The following is a 16,386-nucleotide window of genomic DNA, read 5'->3' as shown; positions in this document are numbered from 1 at the left end:
AGTTCTAAAACGCATGAGTAAAGAAGTGTGCTCTTTGGGAGTTCCCACTGTGGTGCAGTGGGTTAAGAACCTGACTGCAGCGGTTTGGGTCACTGCAGAGGTGCAGGGTTTGCTCTCTGGCCCGGCGCGGTGGGTTAAAGGATCTGGCGTAGCTGCAGCTGCAGCTCGGATTCAATCCCTGGCCCGGAAACTTCCATTAAAAAAAAAAAAAAAGGAGTGTGTTGTTCATGTGAAAACTGACACGTCAGGAGGGTAGGAGAGTCCAGAAATCCTGTCCTCACAGAGGGCTAGGTTTCGAAAAAGGAGGCGTTTTACAGGAAGGGGGACGTGTGCTCTTCAGACGAAGGAGGTTTTCGTAACCGAGTCGTGATGCCACGGCGGCGAAGGTGGTTTCTGCTTTCCTGGGAATGGAGCGCGGTCAGATTGAAAGGAACGAGCGGGCGCTCGGGTAGAATAGGCCGGGCTCTGCTCGGTAGCCGCTGTAAGAATAGAAAAGTTAACTTTTTCTCTTTTTTTTTAAGGTTCCTTGTTTGCTGCTTGGGCAAACGTAATAAGCAGGGATCCTGGTCAGGTCATTTAAGCAAAGGGGATTACAGTGTTTGGAAGCAGGCTTTGGGTAGGTTAAATCGCACTGTAGATAAACTACTTGATCACAGACTTTTCAAACTCAAAAGTAGAGGTGCCTCATGCATAGGAACTGTGGCTCGTTTGGCTCAGGGGAAGTTGGAAATGCCCAGCTTTTGAAACTGCTCTGTCCCTTGTCCTGGTCCTCTTTCCGTGGACTTTGTTTTTTGGTGTGGTGTAGTGTATCACCTTACCTAGGGCTGACCTATTCCAAAATGTATGATTCTTTGGAGACATTTTGGTTTAAAAGGTTGGTCTTTTTAGCCTCTCTAGAACTGGATGAAAGATTTCAGTATTTTTAATAAAAATGATTCATTTTAATTTAAGAAGGTCAGGTAAACTATAATAGCACTTCGAAGTGGCCTGAAGTTATGTAATACCTAATGCTATTTTTAATTAAATTTTAATGAGTCTGGGTTGTCATTTATGCATATTTGATACAAACTGTAAATATATTTTTATGAATGTATTCTGTTTGGGAATGTTTGGGGGAATGTGTGTTCTTAACGTTGAATTCACTTCAAAACCATAGTATGGTGTTGCCAGTGTTCTGTGACTTTCATTAGGCCTGTCTCGGTTACAGTTGCCCTTTGCCTTTCAGCTCCATCCAGTGGCTCTTAACCATTTTAGGAATTCAGACCCCTTTGAAAAATGTTGAGAAAAATTCCAAAGCGTTCACGTGCCTTATCGAAGCTTCTTCCTGTGTGTGTGACTCTCCCCCCACCGTGTGTTTATACACACACATTTTTGTCTCCTCCCATTTCCCTTAAGGCCGTTGAAGAATTTTCCAGGATCTTTGAAGATCCGTAGGTTAATTACAGCACGTCAGCTCTGATGGCTTTTCTGATAACCTCATGGGGTGAGGGGTACCTCCGTCCTGCTCTTTGTGGCACGCACAGAGCCCTGAGTGCTTAGGTCGCCCCTAGAGCTGTGCTCCCCCCCCATCACTCTGTGTAGGAAACACATAGACCAGCAGCTATTTATCCCACGCATCCATAAGGTGATAAAGGCCTTTGACACCAAGTAGATGTGGTGTTTGGAGTCCTACCCGTGTGTGGACCGCAGCCTGTATCCCCCCTGGAGCCAGTAGTCCTCTCTCCATCAGTAGCGAGCTGAACTGCGTGCAGCACTTGAACTGGGGAGATGTTTAAGTTCTCTAGTGTTCTGAGTCCCTAGTAAATCCCGATTTCACAGGAGTATGTTTTGTCCTCGCGTGGTTTGAGCCAAATGACTTAAATCTTTCCTCTCTTTCATAGGAAAAGTGAAACTGCTTCTGAAGGAACTCTGGCTCTGTGTGAACACAACTCACAGACTGCCTGGCGAGGGCAGCAGATGTATCCCAGGTGAGAGGCGCTTCCAGAAGTACCTTTCCTGCCTGTGAGAGAAATGCTTAGCCCAGGCTTCGAATGCCTTTAGTCCTCAGTTTCTCCGCATCCCCACAGAGGAGAGAAGCACACGAGACGACGGGTGCTTTCCGTCATTCAGGACTCCACGCCCTCCAGTGGGACTCGGCGAATGCATTTGGCTTTTAATTTTTCCAAAGCAGCTTTCATCAGGGAATGTTCGCAGAAGCTGGACAGGTGTAGGGGAAGGCGTGTGTGGCAGGTGTATGCAGAAGCCCGAGTTGCACCGTTTCTCCGCTTGTGTCACCTCCTGTCCTAGGACCCATGTTGATTAGCAGCCATTCTTCCTTTACTGGCCGCCCCCGTCTGACAGTGTCAGCCTGGCCTCGTCTCCTGTCCTTTGCTGGAGAGCCTGTTGGCCTGTCTGATGTTTTCTCGTATCAGGGTGAGGCCGGGCGTTGTTGGCAGGCGCTCCCCTGCCGTGTGCGGTACCGCTGGAAGTGTTAACTTTGAGTGATTGTCTGAGGTCCCTTCCTCTGTTAAAGGTATTTCCTCCTAAGTCATTGATGAATTGTCTGAGGGAGGTACTTTGGCACTGCAAATACTGCTGCTCTCCAACGGTAGCCCACGGATTTTAGCATCTAGTGATGGGTCTTGTGTGCTCGATCACCCCCTTGGCTAACAGTGGGGTTTTTGTATTTCCCTCATTCCTCCTCCACGTATGCATGGGGAGTCTTCCGTGAGGAAGAGCTGTTCCTTTGCACCAGTTCCTTCTGTATTCACTTTCTCCTGTCCGCGCAGTCTCATAGGTATTTGTCTTGTTCTGGGCGTTGCAGTTCAGTGCTTGCCTTGTTTACCTTATCGCTCACGTGGCTCCACGTGTGGTCGTCGCCGCCGTCTGGAGTTTGTGGCTCCTGGGCCTTTTCAGTGTATCCCCTTCTGTTCGCAGAGCCTTTTGACCGTCTGGTCCAGCAAGATGGTTCAGGCCCCGCTTGCATGTGCCCCTCCCCAGCCCTGAAATCAGCTACTGCTCCAAGGAGCCCCGGGTCCTTCTGTAAAATGTGTTTTGCAGCTTTTAAATATGATGGATGGTTACTTCCAGTTATTTCCCAGGACACAGGTTTTTTACTAACATTTAGCACCAACCTTCGTTTACCAAAATCAAAACCCAAAGAGAACTAGTAGTTTTCTGTCGCCTCACTCCGCAGGGTATTTATGTGACCTGGTCAGAGTCCCTTAATTTGAGGACCATGCCAGTATGGTTATGGGCTGGCTAGATACAGGCTGACTTTAGACGGAGAGAACAGGATTCCCTGTCAGCTTTTATGCAGAAAGCTGTTTCTCCCAAATGCTGCTGGTTGGGTGGAAGGATTTTCCGAGAGGATGAGGCCCGTTGCCGTGGCTGCCCACGGAGGCCTTTCCAATCAGCCTGTCTCCTCGGCGCGGGTCGAGGGCCGTACTGACGCGGAGCCTACGCAAGTGCTGGCGCATACTCTGCAGGAGGGAACTGATTGCCTTTTAACAGGTTTCTTTTTTCTTTTTCTTTCTTTTTTTTTTTTTTTTTGGCCACTCCCACGGCATGTGGAAGTTCCTGGACTAGGGGTCACACCCACGCCACGGCAGTGACCCAGGCTGCTGCCATAACAACTCCAGATCCTTAGCCCACTGAACTGCCAGGGAACTCCTAAAAGTGTTTCTGCTTGCACTTGCAGCAAGCATTTTGAACTGTTGGAATAAGGTTGTTCTTTATTAAAGGTTTTTTGATATTATAAATAAGTTGATAATTCACTTTTCTCCCCCTGCAGAAGAACCTGCCAAAGAAAACTCCGGATCCAGGGAGCTGGGGGAGGATGGCGTGGCCCCTCCAGCAGGGGGCAGTCCTCTCAGGGCCTCGTCTGTGCAGACCTGCCTGGCGGAACTGTCCATGGAGATAGAGGGCGACTTCTCCGAGTATAAAGACGTGGCAGGGGAGGGGCCTGGGGGAGCAGCCTCCCTCGGGGATGGCTGGCTCGAGGGGGGCCGCGATCCTGCGCCTGGAGGGCAGAGGAATGACGAGGACAGCATGGACTTTTCTGATCATGACCCTTGCTTCGATGAAGACCTGCAGGCCGCGGTGGACTTCTTCAAGCTCCCACCTCCTCTTCTGTCCCCCGTGCCCTCCCCCCCGCCCGTGACGTCGCCCCGCCCGGGCCCGTTACCACCTGCGCTCGCCCCTGTGAGTTGGTGCTTTGGGTTTGCAGTACCAGGTGCCCCGTTGTCCACCCTGCTGTGGTAGCCAGACTCAGAAGGGCCGTGGCGCTGCGACGCGATGGGCCTGGGGAGGAGCGGGAGAGCTGGGTGAGGCCCGCCCGGGCCCTTGGGCTCCTCCGTGTCCACGTGGGTGTACGACTGCCCTCGTTTCCTCCTGGGGCCCACGCGTCCTTACTCTGTGTGAGTCCCTGTGGAGGCGCCTTGTCTTCATTGACTTTTCTCAGCTCTCGTGCCCACGCGTAGCAGATAGGAAGTCAGTGACGTCGACAAGCGTTTGTCGGCATGGGGTTTCCAGAGATGGGAGTGCGCCTATAGAGCACGCAGGCAGGCCCGTTAGCACGCGTTGCTGGGTCTCCACCAGCCAGCGCACGGTGAATTCAGCAGCTTTTCGTGTGTTTGCACGATGGTTTCTTACAGTTTCTTAGGAAGTTGGTCTTGACAGAGCAGGTCTGTATACTTTCCAGCTCAAGGATAGATGAGTCCTTTGAGTCCCTTGCTTCATGCAGGAAACAGACCGCGTGTCTGGTGGGTTGTGGCCACGGTGCTGGACTCGGGACGCAGAGGTGATACTGGGTAGGGCTGTGCGTGGTTGGATCTTGTGTGGCGGTGGGGCCATCGGGGGCAGGCCGTGGTGGGGCCTGCACTGCTGGGGGTGTAGATGGGAGGCCAGGTGGGGGTGGTGCCCCAGGATGGAGGGGGTGCAGGACTGAGGTGGGCCCGCTGTGGGGGACATGCATGCAGACCAGATCCCAGGAGCCCGTGTGTCCTGTGGACTTTCCATTTCATGCTGAGGGAGTGGGATGCCTCGACGGACAGGAGGAAGTGGACGTGACGAAGGGTTTCCACCTGGAAGTTGGTCACAGTAGGAAGGGTGGGGAGTGGGGGCGTCGGGACAGAGCCGAGACCGCTGCCAGGGGAGGCGCGCCTCGGCAGCTCTCTGCGTTCGCACGGGAGCCTGGGCGTTGACGGGGTGGGGACTGGGCCGCCGAGGTCCGGAGCTTGAGCGAGCAGCCTGTCTGCTGAGCTGTGCCGCGCGTGGTTGGCAGAGGTGGGGAGGAAGAGAGCAGGGGAGGGAGACCAGGAGGCCAGGGTGCCCCAGACTCCGAGGGCGGATTTTCTAGTCGGAGCATGTTCATGCCAGCGCGGATGCTCCGCCAGGAGCAGGGCCGACGGTGGGCAGCTTAGGTCTCCTGGTGGGCATGGGACAGAGCTGTTCCCTCCAGGCATGAGGGGGCCCCAGGGAGTCCTGGCTGGTTTCTGGAGCTGAAGAGGAGAAAAGGGCTGTGCAGGTGGAGGGCCTTGTGGGAGGGGCGTGGGACCCTCGATGACAACAGTAGGGGGACAGCACCAGCGGTGAGGAAGTGTGTGGCCAAAGACGTCTGCAGGGTGACAGGCAGAGCCAGGGCCGACCTGGGGTGGACGGGGGCTGCTCTGGGCCTGGGTCGGAGGCACGTGGAGGGGTGACTTGGGGCCGGGGGAGGACAGGGCCGGGCAGCGGGAGCCGAAAGCTTCTGCTACCAGGAGACGCATGGCAGAGCCCAGGAGGGGGAGGGCCTAGAGGTTAGAGGACGGGCCTAACCCGAGGGTGCCTGTGGAGAAGAACCTGGAAGCATCTCTGTCCTGGGAGAGGCGGTGTGAGTGGGGACTCGGGGGAGAAGCGGCTTCTGTGAGCAGGTCTGATGCAGAGCTGTTCTCCACGCGCCCATCCGGCCCGGGAGCAGACCGCCCTGTCCTCAGATGCTCGGGAAGTGGGCACTTCTGTGGTTTTTAATGCATTTAACTGATCGTTATATTGAGTTGGTTGAATTGGTCTTTAACTAACGAGCACAATTGGTTTTTTTTTAAGGAAACCTGTTTTGGAGAGTGTACGGATTCCAGTGATAGTGAAATGCATGAAGTCCAGCAGAGGAATTCTGAGTCTGTCTCAGAGGGTGACACGCCCGCATCCCGGGACGGTTTTAGCTCATCTGGAAACAGGAAAGGAGGTGGAACATGGGAAGAAAAGCCGAAACCGCAGGAAGCCGCCCAGGCTCTCAGCGCCCTGGAGGTCAGCAAAGTGACCACGGTTGGGTTTGGGACATTCACAGCAGCACTGACAGAGCCTTCGGCCACACTCTCCTTCGCTCGTGAGACATCCTGGACGTTGTCATCCGAGTTGCTGAGCGACACAGAGAAGGGCATTTTGGATGAGGCGCGAAGGCAGAGAGCGGTCAGGGATGCGGACAGGGCAGTGCCCACGGAGAAGCCACGTCCTGAACCCCTGGGCAGCCTGGCTCGTGGGGAGGCCCCGGCCTTGGGCACATCTGACTCACGTCCTCCCCACCTTGGCCCTCGACCGCCGCATGAGCCCAGTGCTTCTGAAGGACAGACCCCGGGATCCAGAGTGATGGGGTCACTCGGGTCAGAGCTGACCAGGGGGGCGCTGGCTGATGGGGTCACTTCTGAATCAGGTGGTCTGTCACTTTCTGGCCATTTGCAGGGACCGTCTAGAGACTTGGAGAAGGAGAGAGAAGGCACGCCAGGTCTCATTTCAGGAGAGCCCCCTGTGCAGGGAGTAGTGGGGGCCGCAGCGGTGGCAGCAGGGCTCAGCCCTGAGGACGTGTTGTCATCCTCCTCGGCCTCGGCAGCCTCCTCTCTCTGCAGCCACCCCCCGTCTCCCCCTGGGCTGGAGGATGACGAAGATACTCATATGCCTGCTGAAGGAGGCCCTTCCCAGCTGCTGCGCTCGCAACACAAAGTACAAGCCACCACGTTCAACCTGCTGGCTGTACATGCCGAGTCCCCGCAGCGTCCCATAGGGGACAGCCACCTGGAGAGCGGCTCACTGGCTTTGAGCCCGGGGGCGGGGGCACGTGACTCTAACGGTCAGAGGAACAGCGGGCTGGGGTGGAGGACACTCGCGAAAGCCAGTGCAGATGGCTGCTCACTCCCACAGCTGGTAGTCCCGAGAGCCACGGGGGACAGGCTGGGTGAGAGGCAGGTGCCAAGCAGGTCAGACCTCACATTGTCGGCAGGGCCGCAGTCGGGCTTGGTCAGGAATGGCGTTGGCTTTGCTAAAAGCATGTGGTGGCACCGTAGCGCTTTGTTTCAGTGGGGCGGTGAGGAGAGCCGAGGAGCCAGACCCGAACCAGAACACAAGACTGGCCATCCGTCACACAAGGCCACACCATCCTCGGAAAGGACAGAGTCGGCATCCAAGCCTGAACGTGCCGGCGAGGGTGACAGGCCTGGGGGGTCCAGGGCCACGGTGTCCTTGCTGCCTAACCAGGTGTCGGTTATCACCAAGCAGGCCCGGCCTGAAGCCACGCAGAGCACTCGCTGGGGGCCCCCCAGGCCCGCTGGGCCTGAGCCTCCCTCAGTGGCAGACGTGACCAGCGGGCCTGGAGCGGCTTCTGGAGCAGGATGTGGAGAAAGAGAGCACCCAGCACAGAGGGCCCGGGAGCCGCCGGCTCCACGGGGGGCCGGCCCCAGAGCGCCCACCTCGGGGAGGAGGTTAGATTTTGATTCACCAGCGGAAAATTCCCGTGGCCCCACAAATGGCAAATTGTCTGTCTTTTCCCAGAACGTCCCAGTCCCCAAACAAGACGTGGTGACAGAAGCCACAGCACGGGAAGAGACGCAGATGCAGACCCCGTGTCTTCAGGCCACAGACCTGGACTCGCCCGGGTTGGGTGTGGACACACGTCGTCCAGCCCCAGAGGTGCCACTGCCCAGGGGTCTTCCTGCTAAAGAAACACCCTGTGGAGATGTGGTCAGGTCAGCCGGGGAGGCCCTGGCCATTTCAGAGGGCCTGCCTGTGATACCGAAGGGCCCGAACCCACATCTGCAGCTGCCATCTCCAGCTCTTGGTCCCGCCTCTTCTGAAGGTCTGGGCACCTTGGGGCCCACTTCTTCACCAGCGTTGGGCAGAGCAGACACGGAGGAGCATGCCGCCCCGCAGAGTAGCCTTTCTGGCACCCTGTACTGTTACAGTGGCATCCGCGAGGCAGGGGGTGGTGACCCTGAGGTGGAAGAGAGTGAGGCACCGAGCTGCAGCGAGGGCGAGAACGAGCCCTTGGCTGCGCTGGAGAGCGGCCCGCATCGTGCGGGCGACGATGCCTCTGGAAGAGATCGGGGAGCTGCGGGTGCAGGGGCGGCCCAGCGCAGGCCGTCCGAGGAGGTGGGGCACCTGACCTCAGCCCTGCGCGCCTGCAGCATCAGCACGCCCTCCGAGGCAGACCGGCTCTCCACCTCCGAGGTCGTCACCTTTCTTGAAAGTTGTCAGCTGAGAGATTACAGTTCAGGGGACTCTGTCTCAGAATGTTCCAGCAAAGGCACCCGAAGCAAAGGAAGGAACACGGACGTAAAGCCAAGTGAGCCATCAGAAGAAAAATACAGAAAGCAGCTCTGCGAGGAAGAAACACTTGACACCTCTGAAGAGTGGGTGGACTCAGAGGAAGAGGACTGTCCTTTACGGGGCTCGGCCGCGCTTGCTCAGTGCTCCCTGGATACGCTCTCCGAGGTGCTGACCAGGATCGGCCAGGAGCTGCAGCCCAGGCAGGAGGAGGCCGGGGGGAAAGGCGCTGATGACTTGCTGCTCTTGACTGTGCAGGACAGCGCGGCAGCAGGGCGTGCGGAAGAGCCAGTCCCCCCTCCCGAGACGACCAGCCCCTCCTCTCCGCCCTCAGATCCCCCCCTGCCCACGGTCGGCTCGGACACTGGCGGGGAGTCCGACCATGAGACCGCTCGGAGCAGCTCCAAGACCCCCGTGGATGCGGTCGGGCCAGCGGCCAGCGGGGAGGAGGCCCCGCCGGCGGAACGCCTGTGTGCGGACACGGGGGCCGGGCCGGGGGAAATGACCTTTCAGTGTCAGATCTCTACCGTGACCTCGGAAGTCATCAGTGTGCTGATAAATAAGGATCAAAATCTCGTCATCGAGAAAGGGGACAACTGGACCATCATCAACGGGGTGGCCCTCATGCCCAGCATGGACCAGGTGATCCTGTGTGACGCCTCTGACGACGCCCCTGTGTCCCCGGATCCAGAAGGGCTGGGAGCTGGTTTCCTTTCCGTTCCTTCTGCAGAGACGTCCCCAGAGACCGGGGCTGCTTTTCAGGAGCCCCAGGGTGGCAGTCAGGTGGCAGGTACCCAGGAGGACGCTGCGAGCAGTGGTCAGAGCGCTAACTTTGATAAAAGTCGTCTGCGGAACAGGCCTGTTAAACCCAGCGTGAGGATCAGTTCTGAGATATACGATCAGAACTTTGAGTCGCAGACTGTTCCCTCCGATCACACTTACTACAACTCCAAACTAGAGCCCTTTGGCAAAGCCAAGAACCGATCGAAGATTTCAAACAGAGATCAGGCCAGCAAAGCAGCGAAGACCGTGGCATCAGGCAAAGTCGAAGCTCCTCAGGGGGAAGCGTCTCCATCATTTCCGGGGGAAAGAGGCACCCCGAGAACCCAGAGGAACCCCACGCAGACCATCCTGGCGAGCGCGGACACGTCCACACCTGCGGACTGCTGCGCGGACACGCTGAGCAAGATCCGGCAGGAGGTGGGGCCGCCGCTGCCGCCTCTGCTGGCGCCCCTGGTCGCCACGCCGCCGCGCATCGCGCTGCCAGCCTCGCCGCTCGTCTCCAGTTCCAGCCCCGGCTCCCCCGTCTCCCCGCTCTGCGACCTCCCGGTGCCCGCGATGATGTCACCCTTGCCGGAGGAGCCGGGGCAGCCCTCTCCTTGCCCGTCCCCGCCCGCCGCGCCCGCCAGTGAGCGGGTCCTGTCGTCGCCTCTGCAGTTCTGCGCGGCCACCCCGAAGCACGCGCTCCCGGTGCCCGGCCGGCTGCCCCGCCTCACGCCTGCCCAGCCCGCGGTGGCGGCGCCGCAGGAGAACTCGGTGAAGATCCTGGACACCATGTACCCGGAGCTGTCCGCCAGGGCCCGCACCCTCAGCATCCTCAAGGGGAACCTGCAGCTCGCCCGCGCCCCGCCCGACGGGAAGACGCGGCCGGGGCCCGTGTGCCCAGCGACAGGCTTCAAAGCCATCACCTCGGCCTCCACGGCCTTCGTGAAAGCCGGCGGCAGCGCCGCAGGGGACGGGAGGCAGGATAAGGCCAGGGATCTGGGGCCCCGGCCCGACTCGGCGGGGAAGAGGCCGCTGGCGGCCGGCCCGCCCCGGGGCGCCAAGAGGCTGCGCCTGGACAGCGAGTCCCCGGAGCCAGTGCCCCCCGCCGAAGCGCTGGGCAGGAGCCTCCGGAGGAGCGTCCCTCAGGCTGAAGCTGCCAGGACGGAGGAGGAGGGCAGTCCCCTTCCGGCCGCCGGCACCCTCCCCCAGACGCCTCCCAGCCCCAAAGAGACCGTGGAGTCCCAGGACAGAGCCATGGCCGACGCCCTGAAGAGGATCGCAGAGGCCTCCTTCGACCTGCTGCCCGTCATTCGCAGCCACGTGTATGTGGGAAATATCTCCAAAAAGCCCGTGATGAGAGATCAAGAGAAAGAAGTCGTTTATGAGTTTAGCACAACGAAAAAGGTACGTGGCTGGCTTGCCCTGCAGCCTTAGGGTGGGGGGTCCTGGGGCCCAGGTGCTCCTGTTGGCAAAGTGGTGGGGGCCCTCGGCACACCTGTCATCTCAGAGGTGGACACCTGGCCTGCACTAGCTCCAGCCAGCGTTGCACACGTCTGAGAGGTGATAGGACTTGGAGATTTGATGAGTTTCATTCATCAAATAAAATTTTAAAGGAACAGGTGTTTGTCTGGACTTAAATTGCGTATTTCCCATTGAGTCTGGCATGTTTAAAGGCTCAAAATGAGTTACTTCAGAGCATCAAATTGCAATTTAACAGTGAGCCTTTTTTTTCCCTTGTTTTCCGTGAATAGTATTTCATACACATCTGGGAGCTTTGGGATGAGAAAGATAGTGTGTGGGGGTGTCGGCGTTGTCCTCCCCCCCCAGTACTGTACATCACCAGTCAAACAGGAGCAGATGCTGAGTTTCAAGGCCGGTGGGGGGGTGTTGTGGGGATTTACCTGTGTGGTTTATTAGAACCTTCTTTGGTTTTTATTCTCCGATACCCCTGTTGACACTGTGGACAGCGTCCAGCACCCCATGGGTTATGCCTGGTTGGTTATTTGTTCATCCTTGGAACTACAGTTATGGAAATATATATTGTTCTTAGATTGTGTTTCAGAAAGCATGAAGAGCAGGACAGGTAGTTTTGAGAAGATGTTTCTTTTCAAGTGACTAAATTCTTTAAGGCTGCTTTTCTTGAGCAAGGAAAACATTACCCAGTATTTTCAGATCTAAACAGAAAATGTGTAGAGTACAGTGCAGTTCAACAAACAAGAACGGGAGTAGAGTTAGAGTGGATTTACTACACACACAGATTATTTTAGTAGAACCCAACAAATTACAGTCTGTGGCGTGGAGGTAGCGATGGCAGGCAGCCGGCGGTGTGGGCCCTCTTCCCCCCCTGCGCCCCACGGCTTCCCGGCTAAAGACCTCCTGTGACACCACCCCACCCCGCCGGCTGCTGGCCTCTACCTTCGGAGGCAGTGCCCGTTGTGTTTTTCCAGCTTCCCAAGAGACACTGGATTTTGTCACTTTGCTGTTCTGCGGGAGGCTCAGGCTCAGTGTCAGCTACATTGCCTCTTCCTTTGTTTTTCCTCCTCCAGCATTTAGCAGAGGGCCTGCTGCACTCTATTCTCTCAGAACTAAAACTTCAGAAGGCGTCCGTGGAGCGCAGCTACGTCCACGCCCTGTGCAGGGTGTACGTGGGCGTGTGTCGCCAGCTGGGGGACCTGGAGAGGGCGCGCCTGTTCTGCTACAGCCTGCTGAAGGAAGGTACGTCGCGGGCACAGCTCCCGCTTCGCCTCTGCGGCGGCAGCGGGGCGGGGGCCGGGGAGCCGTCCTGTGGTCGCCTGGCCTGCGTTGCCCTGGTTCCCCTGACTGCACTCGCATCCGGATTTGCAGCTCGGTTGTCTGTCGCCGTCTGTCCTTCAAAGGCACGTCGCTGCGTGCGCTCCCCGGCGGGCGCGCAGGGCCTCAGCCGTCCCGCTGTTCCCTGGCGTTGACGTACATCCGCGCGCACGTCTCTCCTCGCGTGTGAAAGTGGCTCTCGTCCCTGCGCGTGGGCGGTTTTCCTCATGCAGCTCCTCCAGGCCCAGGCGAGGGGATCCTCTTCAGGTGACAGACCCCTCCGCCGGGTCACTGCCCGGAAAGGGCAGAAGCGCAAAGGCGGCGTCCTGGGCTCGTGAGGAGGAGCTTCCGGGCGGGATGGCACGGCGGGCTGCCCTTCACGGCTGCCGCGTGTGTCTGCCGATGGGGCCGAGAGGGTTCCCGCGTCCCCACCACCGGGAAGTCCTGGTGACCAGAGGGATGACGCACAGATACAACTTCCCCCGACATCAGGGGTCTCGCCGAGGTTGGTACTTGCTGTCACCGTCGGTTAGGGGTCTTCTAAACCAGGGTAGTTGCAGAGTGGTGAGTGGGGGGCTGTGTTCGCGGCCGGCTCCAATGCTTCATCCTCCCAGGCGCCGACGGGGGCAGAGAGTTGCAGGTGCCCGTGAGTGTCAGGGCCTTGGAGACCAGATCCCGAGAAAGACGGTCTCGGTGGAGCCGACACGTGATAAGGACATCATGGGTGCGGGGAGGCGACAGGGACTGCGCGTCCCCCCGGCCCGGGCTCCCTGCAGCAGGTTCTGGGGGTGGGAGCGTCTCCTCTGCTCTGCGGTGGTCGCGCTGTTCCTTCAGGCCCTCCCCGGGCATCCGGCCCCCCTCGTTCTCCGCCGCGTGGCTTGCTGGCACTTACCCTCCCTCCAGTGCCTCGGCAGCCTTCTCGTTTGCCCTCTCCTCCGCTGGATCGCGTGCTCTGCAGGCACAGGGACATTGTCTGGTTCCCACTACATCCTCCCTCCGGGAAGCTGTGTTGTGTGCGCTCCTGAGCGTCTGCTCACCGAGTGCGTGGTGCCGGGAGGGGTGGGCAGAGGGGGTGTCGGGGTTCGGGAAACTTTCCTCGTCAGCGTGACTTTTGAACTTAGATGCCAGGAGAAGAGAAGGCGGAGGGAGAGAGTTCCAGCAGAGGGCCAGCCTGGGAAGCCCTGGCACAGGACGGAGGAAACCCACACGGACACAGGGTTTTCAAAGGAACGGCTCCAGATGGCGCAGCGAGGGTGCACCCTGAGTTACCCTCTAAACACACTGCCGAGTCGGAGAAAAGGGTGCAGGGGAGGCCACAACGATGGGCTTCAGGCCAAACAGAACGGTCATGTAGGAGTTCCCATCGTGGCGCAGTGGTTAACAAATCCGACCAGGAGCCATGAGGTTGCGGGTTCGATCCCTGGCCTTGCTCAGTGGGTTAACGATCCGGCGTTGCCGTGAGCTGTGGTGTAGGTTGCAGACATGGCTCGGATCTGGCGTTGCTGTGGCTCTGGTGTAGGCCGGCGGCTACAGCTCTGATTAGACCCCTAGCCTGGGAACCTCCATATGCTGTGGGTGCGGCCCAAGAAATGACAAAAAGACAAAAAACAAAACAAAAACAAAAACAGAACAGACATCTTTGTGTTGATGATAGAATCAGTTGCAAAACATTTTGGCAGTGTCTTATAAAATGAAATGCTAATTTACAGATGGCACAGAAATTTCCCCCATAGGTACTTCTGCCCAATAGAAAGAGGCATAGTCTCAAATAGACGAGTTCGCAGGTCCTCACAGCCTAACTCGTGATGGCCTAACTGGAAACTCATCCGTCAGCGGCGGCGTGAACGTCAAGCGAGGTGTGTCTGGCAGTGGCCGCGACTCAGGCAGGCAGAGGAGGGGCTGCGGGGAGTCGGAAAAGAGGACGCGCTCGCCCAGGCCCTTCCCCAGGGGACGCGGAGAGAGGGCGGACGCAGCGCGGGCCTGGCCGTGTCTGGAATGAAGGGCTTCACCGGCAGGTCGGGCCGTGGCGTGGAGCTGGTGGAGGTGTCCTCTCTGTTGACCGCGGTGGGGGGACCTGGGCGGGTTCATGCGTCCGATCCCACAGCTGTCAGCTTTAAAAGAGGGCATTTTATCGTACGTAAGTTATACCTTGATTAAGTCGAGTAAACAGAAAAGATGAGCATGGTGCTAGAAAAGGTATTTCCCAGAATTACATAATTTATTAGAAATTACATAATTTATTAGAATGTCATAATTTATTAGAAACATCCCTTCCCAGGGAAAGCCTCCCGTGCTTCCAGTGAGTTCCGTCCTGCGAGTGCCTAGAGCACTGCCCGGGGCTGGGGGGCACGTGCCTTTCAGCGGGGGTGTCTGGGAAGAGAGGGGAGGCTTCCTTTTCTTCTCCAGCTGGCCTTTCTTGCTCTTTCTGGGGGGGTGTGTGCCCTGCGCTGTGTTGCAGATTGGATGAAAGAGCTTTTGCTGAGGGACAGGTTGGCTGGGGGGCGGGGGGGGTGGAGGCCGAGTTGAAATAACGGAGGCCCGGCCTCCCCAGGCTCCCACCTTTGAGCTGCAGGCGGCCTTGCCCCGCGCGCGCGGGGGGGAATCGTTCCGGGAGATCTGCCGTCTGTCATTTGCGCTCTTGACCAGACGTACAGGTTGTTGTCTTGCTCTCTGTCTCGCAGATTTTCCAGAGTCTGAAAAACTGACGTTGTTCATCGCCAACATGTGGCACGACGTGTTCATCTCACCGTCGGCGATTAACCAGGCCATGCAGTTGGTGGCCCGGCAGCGCGCCCGCGGGGAGGTCCTGAACTGCCTGCGAGCGTTCCTCAGCTGGGAGAAGGTGAGGCTCCCCCGTGTTTCCCGTGATGCTGCCTCGAGATGTCGCACAGGTGTTGGCATGTGCTCTGATGCGAGGAGATGAACCTTTCAGAGATGGGCTTCTTCCTGTTGGATCCTTTCAAATAGCCATTTAGTCTGCGCCTGTGCGTCAAGGATGCAGGAGACGCTTTGGGGGAAGCGAAGACCTGCGTACTGTGTGAACGCACAGAGTTTGCGTCCTGCCTTAAGGCGGATGGAATCATACACACGCTCACACGCACAGACGCATGCACGTAAGGGCTCGGAAGAGGTACCAGTCGTTGGCTTCCTAAGCGGGTCCTTCGGGCGAAAGATTGGTGTCTCCATTCTTTGCTGTGGTGACTTTTCTGAATCTGATATTTTGCATTTTTCTTCCCAGTTGATGGAGTTTGTCTCTGTCCTAAGTGCTGTGTGCTGTGGTTTCTTTCATTATTTTATTTTCTTTAGTGACTGATGTACTAAAATTGTTCCTCAATTGGTGTTTCTTCTTCGTACATTTTCTCTGGTGAGACTCTGGATGCTGAGTTATTAGTGGTAAACTTTAAGAGTGAGGTATTGAGGTCAGCGAGGGACTAACTTTTATTTTGCTCTGCTCTTCTTTAAATGATGTATAACTTTCCTCTTTTAAAAAAAATTCTGGCTTATGCATATAGTAGAATTTTATATGACAGTTTGCTTTCCTGAATTTAGTCCTTTTTTATTAATATTCATTAGCCTCTTTTCTTATAAAAAGAAAAAACATTTGTTGGTGGACAAATGTCGGGGAAACATTAAAAAGCGAGTCTGCAGTCACTTCTTCATCAATCCACCATGGACAGACCAGAATGCCTCTGCCGTCAGAGGCCAGGCAGTCACGTAGCGGTCAGAGGAGCCCTCCTGCCTCCACACACACATCCCCACCCCCGAGGGCACCTGCGCGGCCACCACTGCCCTGTCCTGCCCTGCGTGGGCCCTAAGCCTTCGCCTTTGGCCTGATCAGAATGCAGCCAGATAGGATTTGATGACAAAAGACAGCATTTACGAAGCATGTTAATAACTGTAATTTATTTAGCCTGTATCATAGCAAATAAAAATAAAAAATCAGAGCTATAAAAAAATGAGGAATCCTGCTGGGGGGGTGCCATTATAGTCCAAAACTTCCAAGTTCTGTCAAATAATTCAGTAGATGTAATACACAAAAATCAGTAAAAAGATAGTGGATTTCAATAATATAAAAAGCCACCTTGAATGAACACTGTGTATTTTTTTCATGTCTTGACATTTGCAAAAACCAGTCATGAATTTGACTACATGAAAACCTTAATCTTTAAAAACTAAAAACTCTACACCCAAGATTCTCTGGCAATAATTCAGTAAAATTAGACATAAATAATTAAAAGATTCCATAAAAATGCCCTGGAGATTTAGATGCACAGTCATGGG

The 16,386-nt window shown here is 56.7% G+C and overlaps 1 protein-coding gene across 1 annotated transcript in view; it reads left to right on the top strand.

The window, feature by feature from the left end:
• Nucleotides 1–16,386, top strand: part of ICE1 (interactor of little elongation complex ELL subunit 1) — a 58,751-nt gene that overhangs the window by 29,323 nt on the left and 13,042 nt on the right. Inside the window, exons 11-15 of the mRNA XM_021077125.2 lie at nt 1,881–1,967; nt 3,773–4,182; nt 6,064–10,719; nt 11,862–12,030; nt 14,787–14,947. Coding sequence (XP_020932784.2) covers nt 1,881–1,967; nt 3,773–4,182; nt 6,064–10,719; nt 11,862–12,030; nt 14,787–14,947 — 5,483 coding nt within the window. The remainder of the gene's footprint in view (nt 1–1,880; nt 1,968–3,772; nt 4,183–6,063; nt 10,720–11,861; nt 12,031–14,786; nt 14,948–16,386) is intronic.

Source organism: Sus scrofa, chromosome 16, assembly GCF_054392235.1.
Source record: "Sus scrofa isolate SSC_HxYL_T2T_F1_AM1 chromosome 16, Sscrofa_HxYL_maternal_Yorkshire_Landrace_v2.0, whole genome shotgun sequence".
Taxonomy (NCBI): domain Eukaryota; kingdom Metazoa; phylum Chordata; class Mammalia; order Artiodactyla; family Suidae; genus Sus; species Sus scrofa.
The sequence above is the reverse complement of the archived record's forward strand: the minus strand, read 5'-3'. Positions and strand labels throughout refer to the sequence as shown.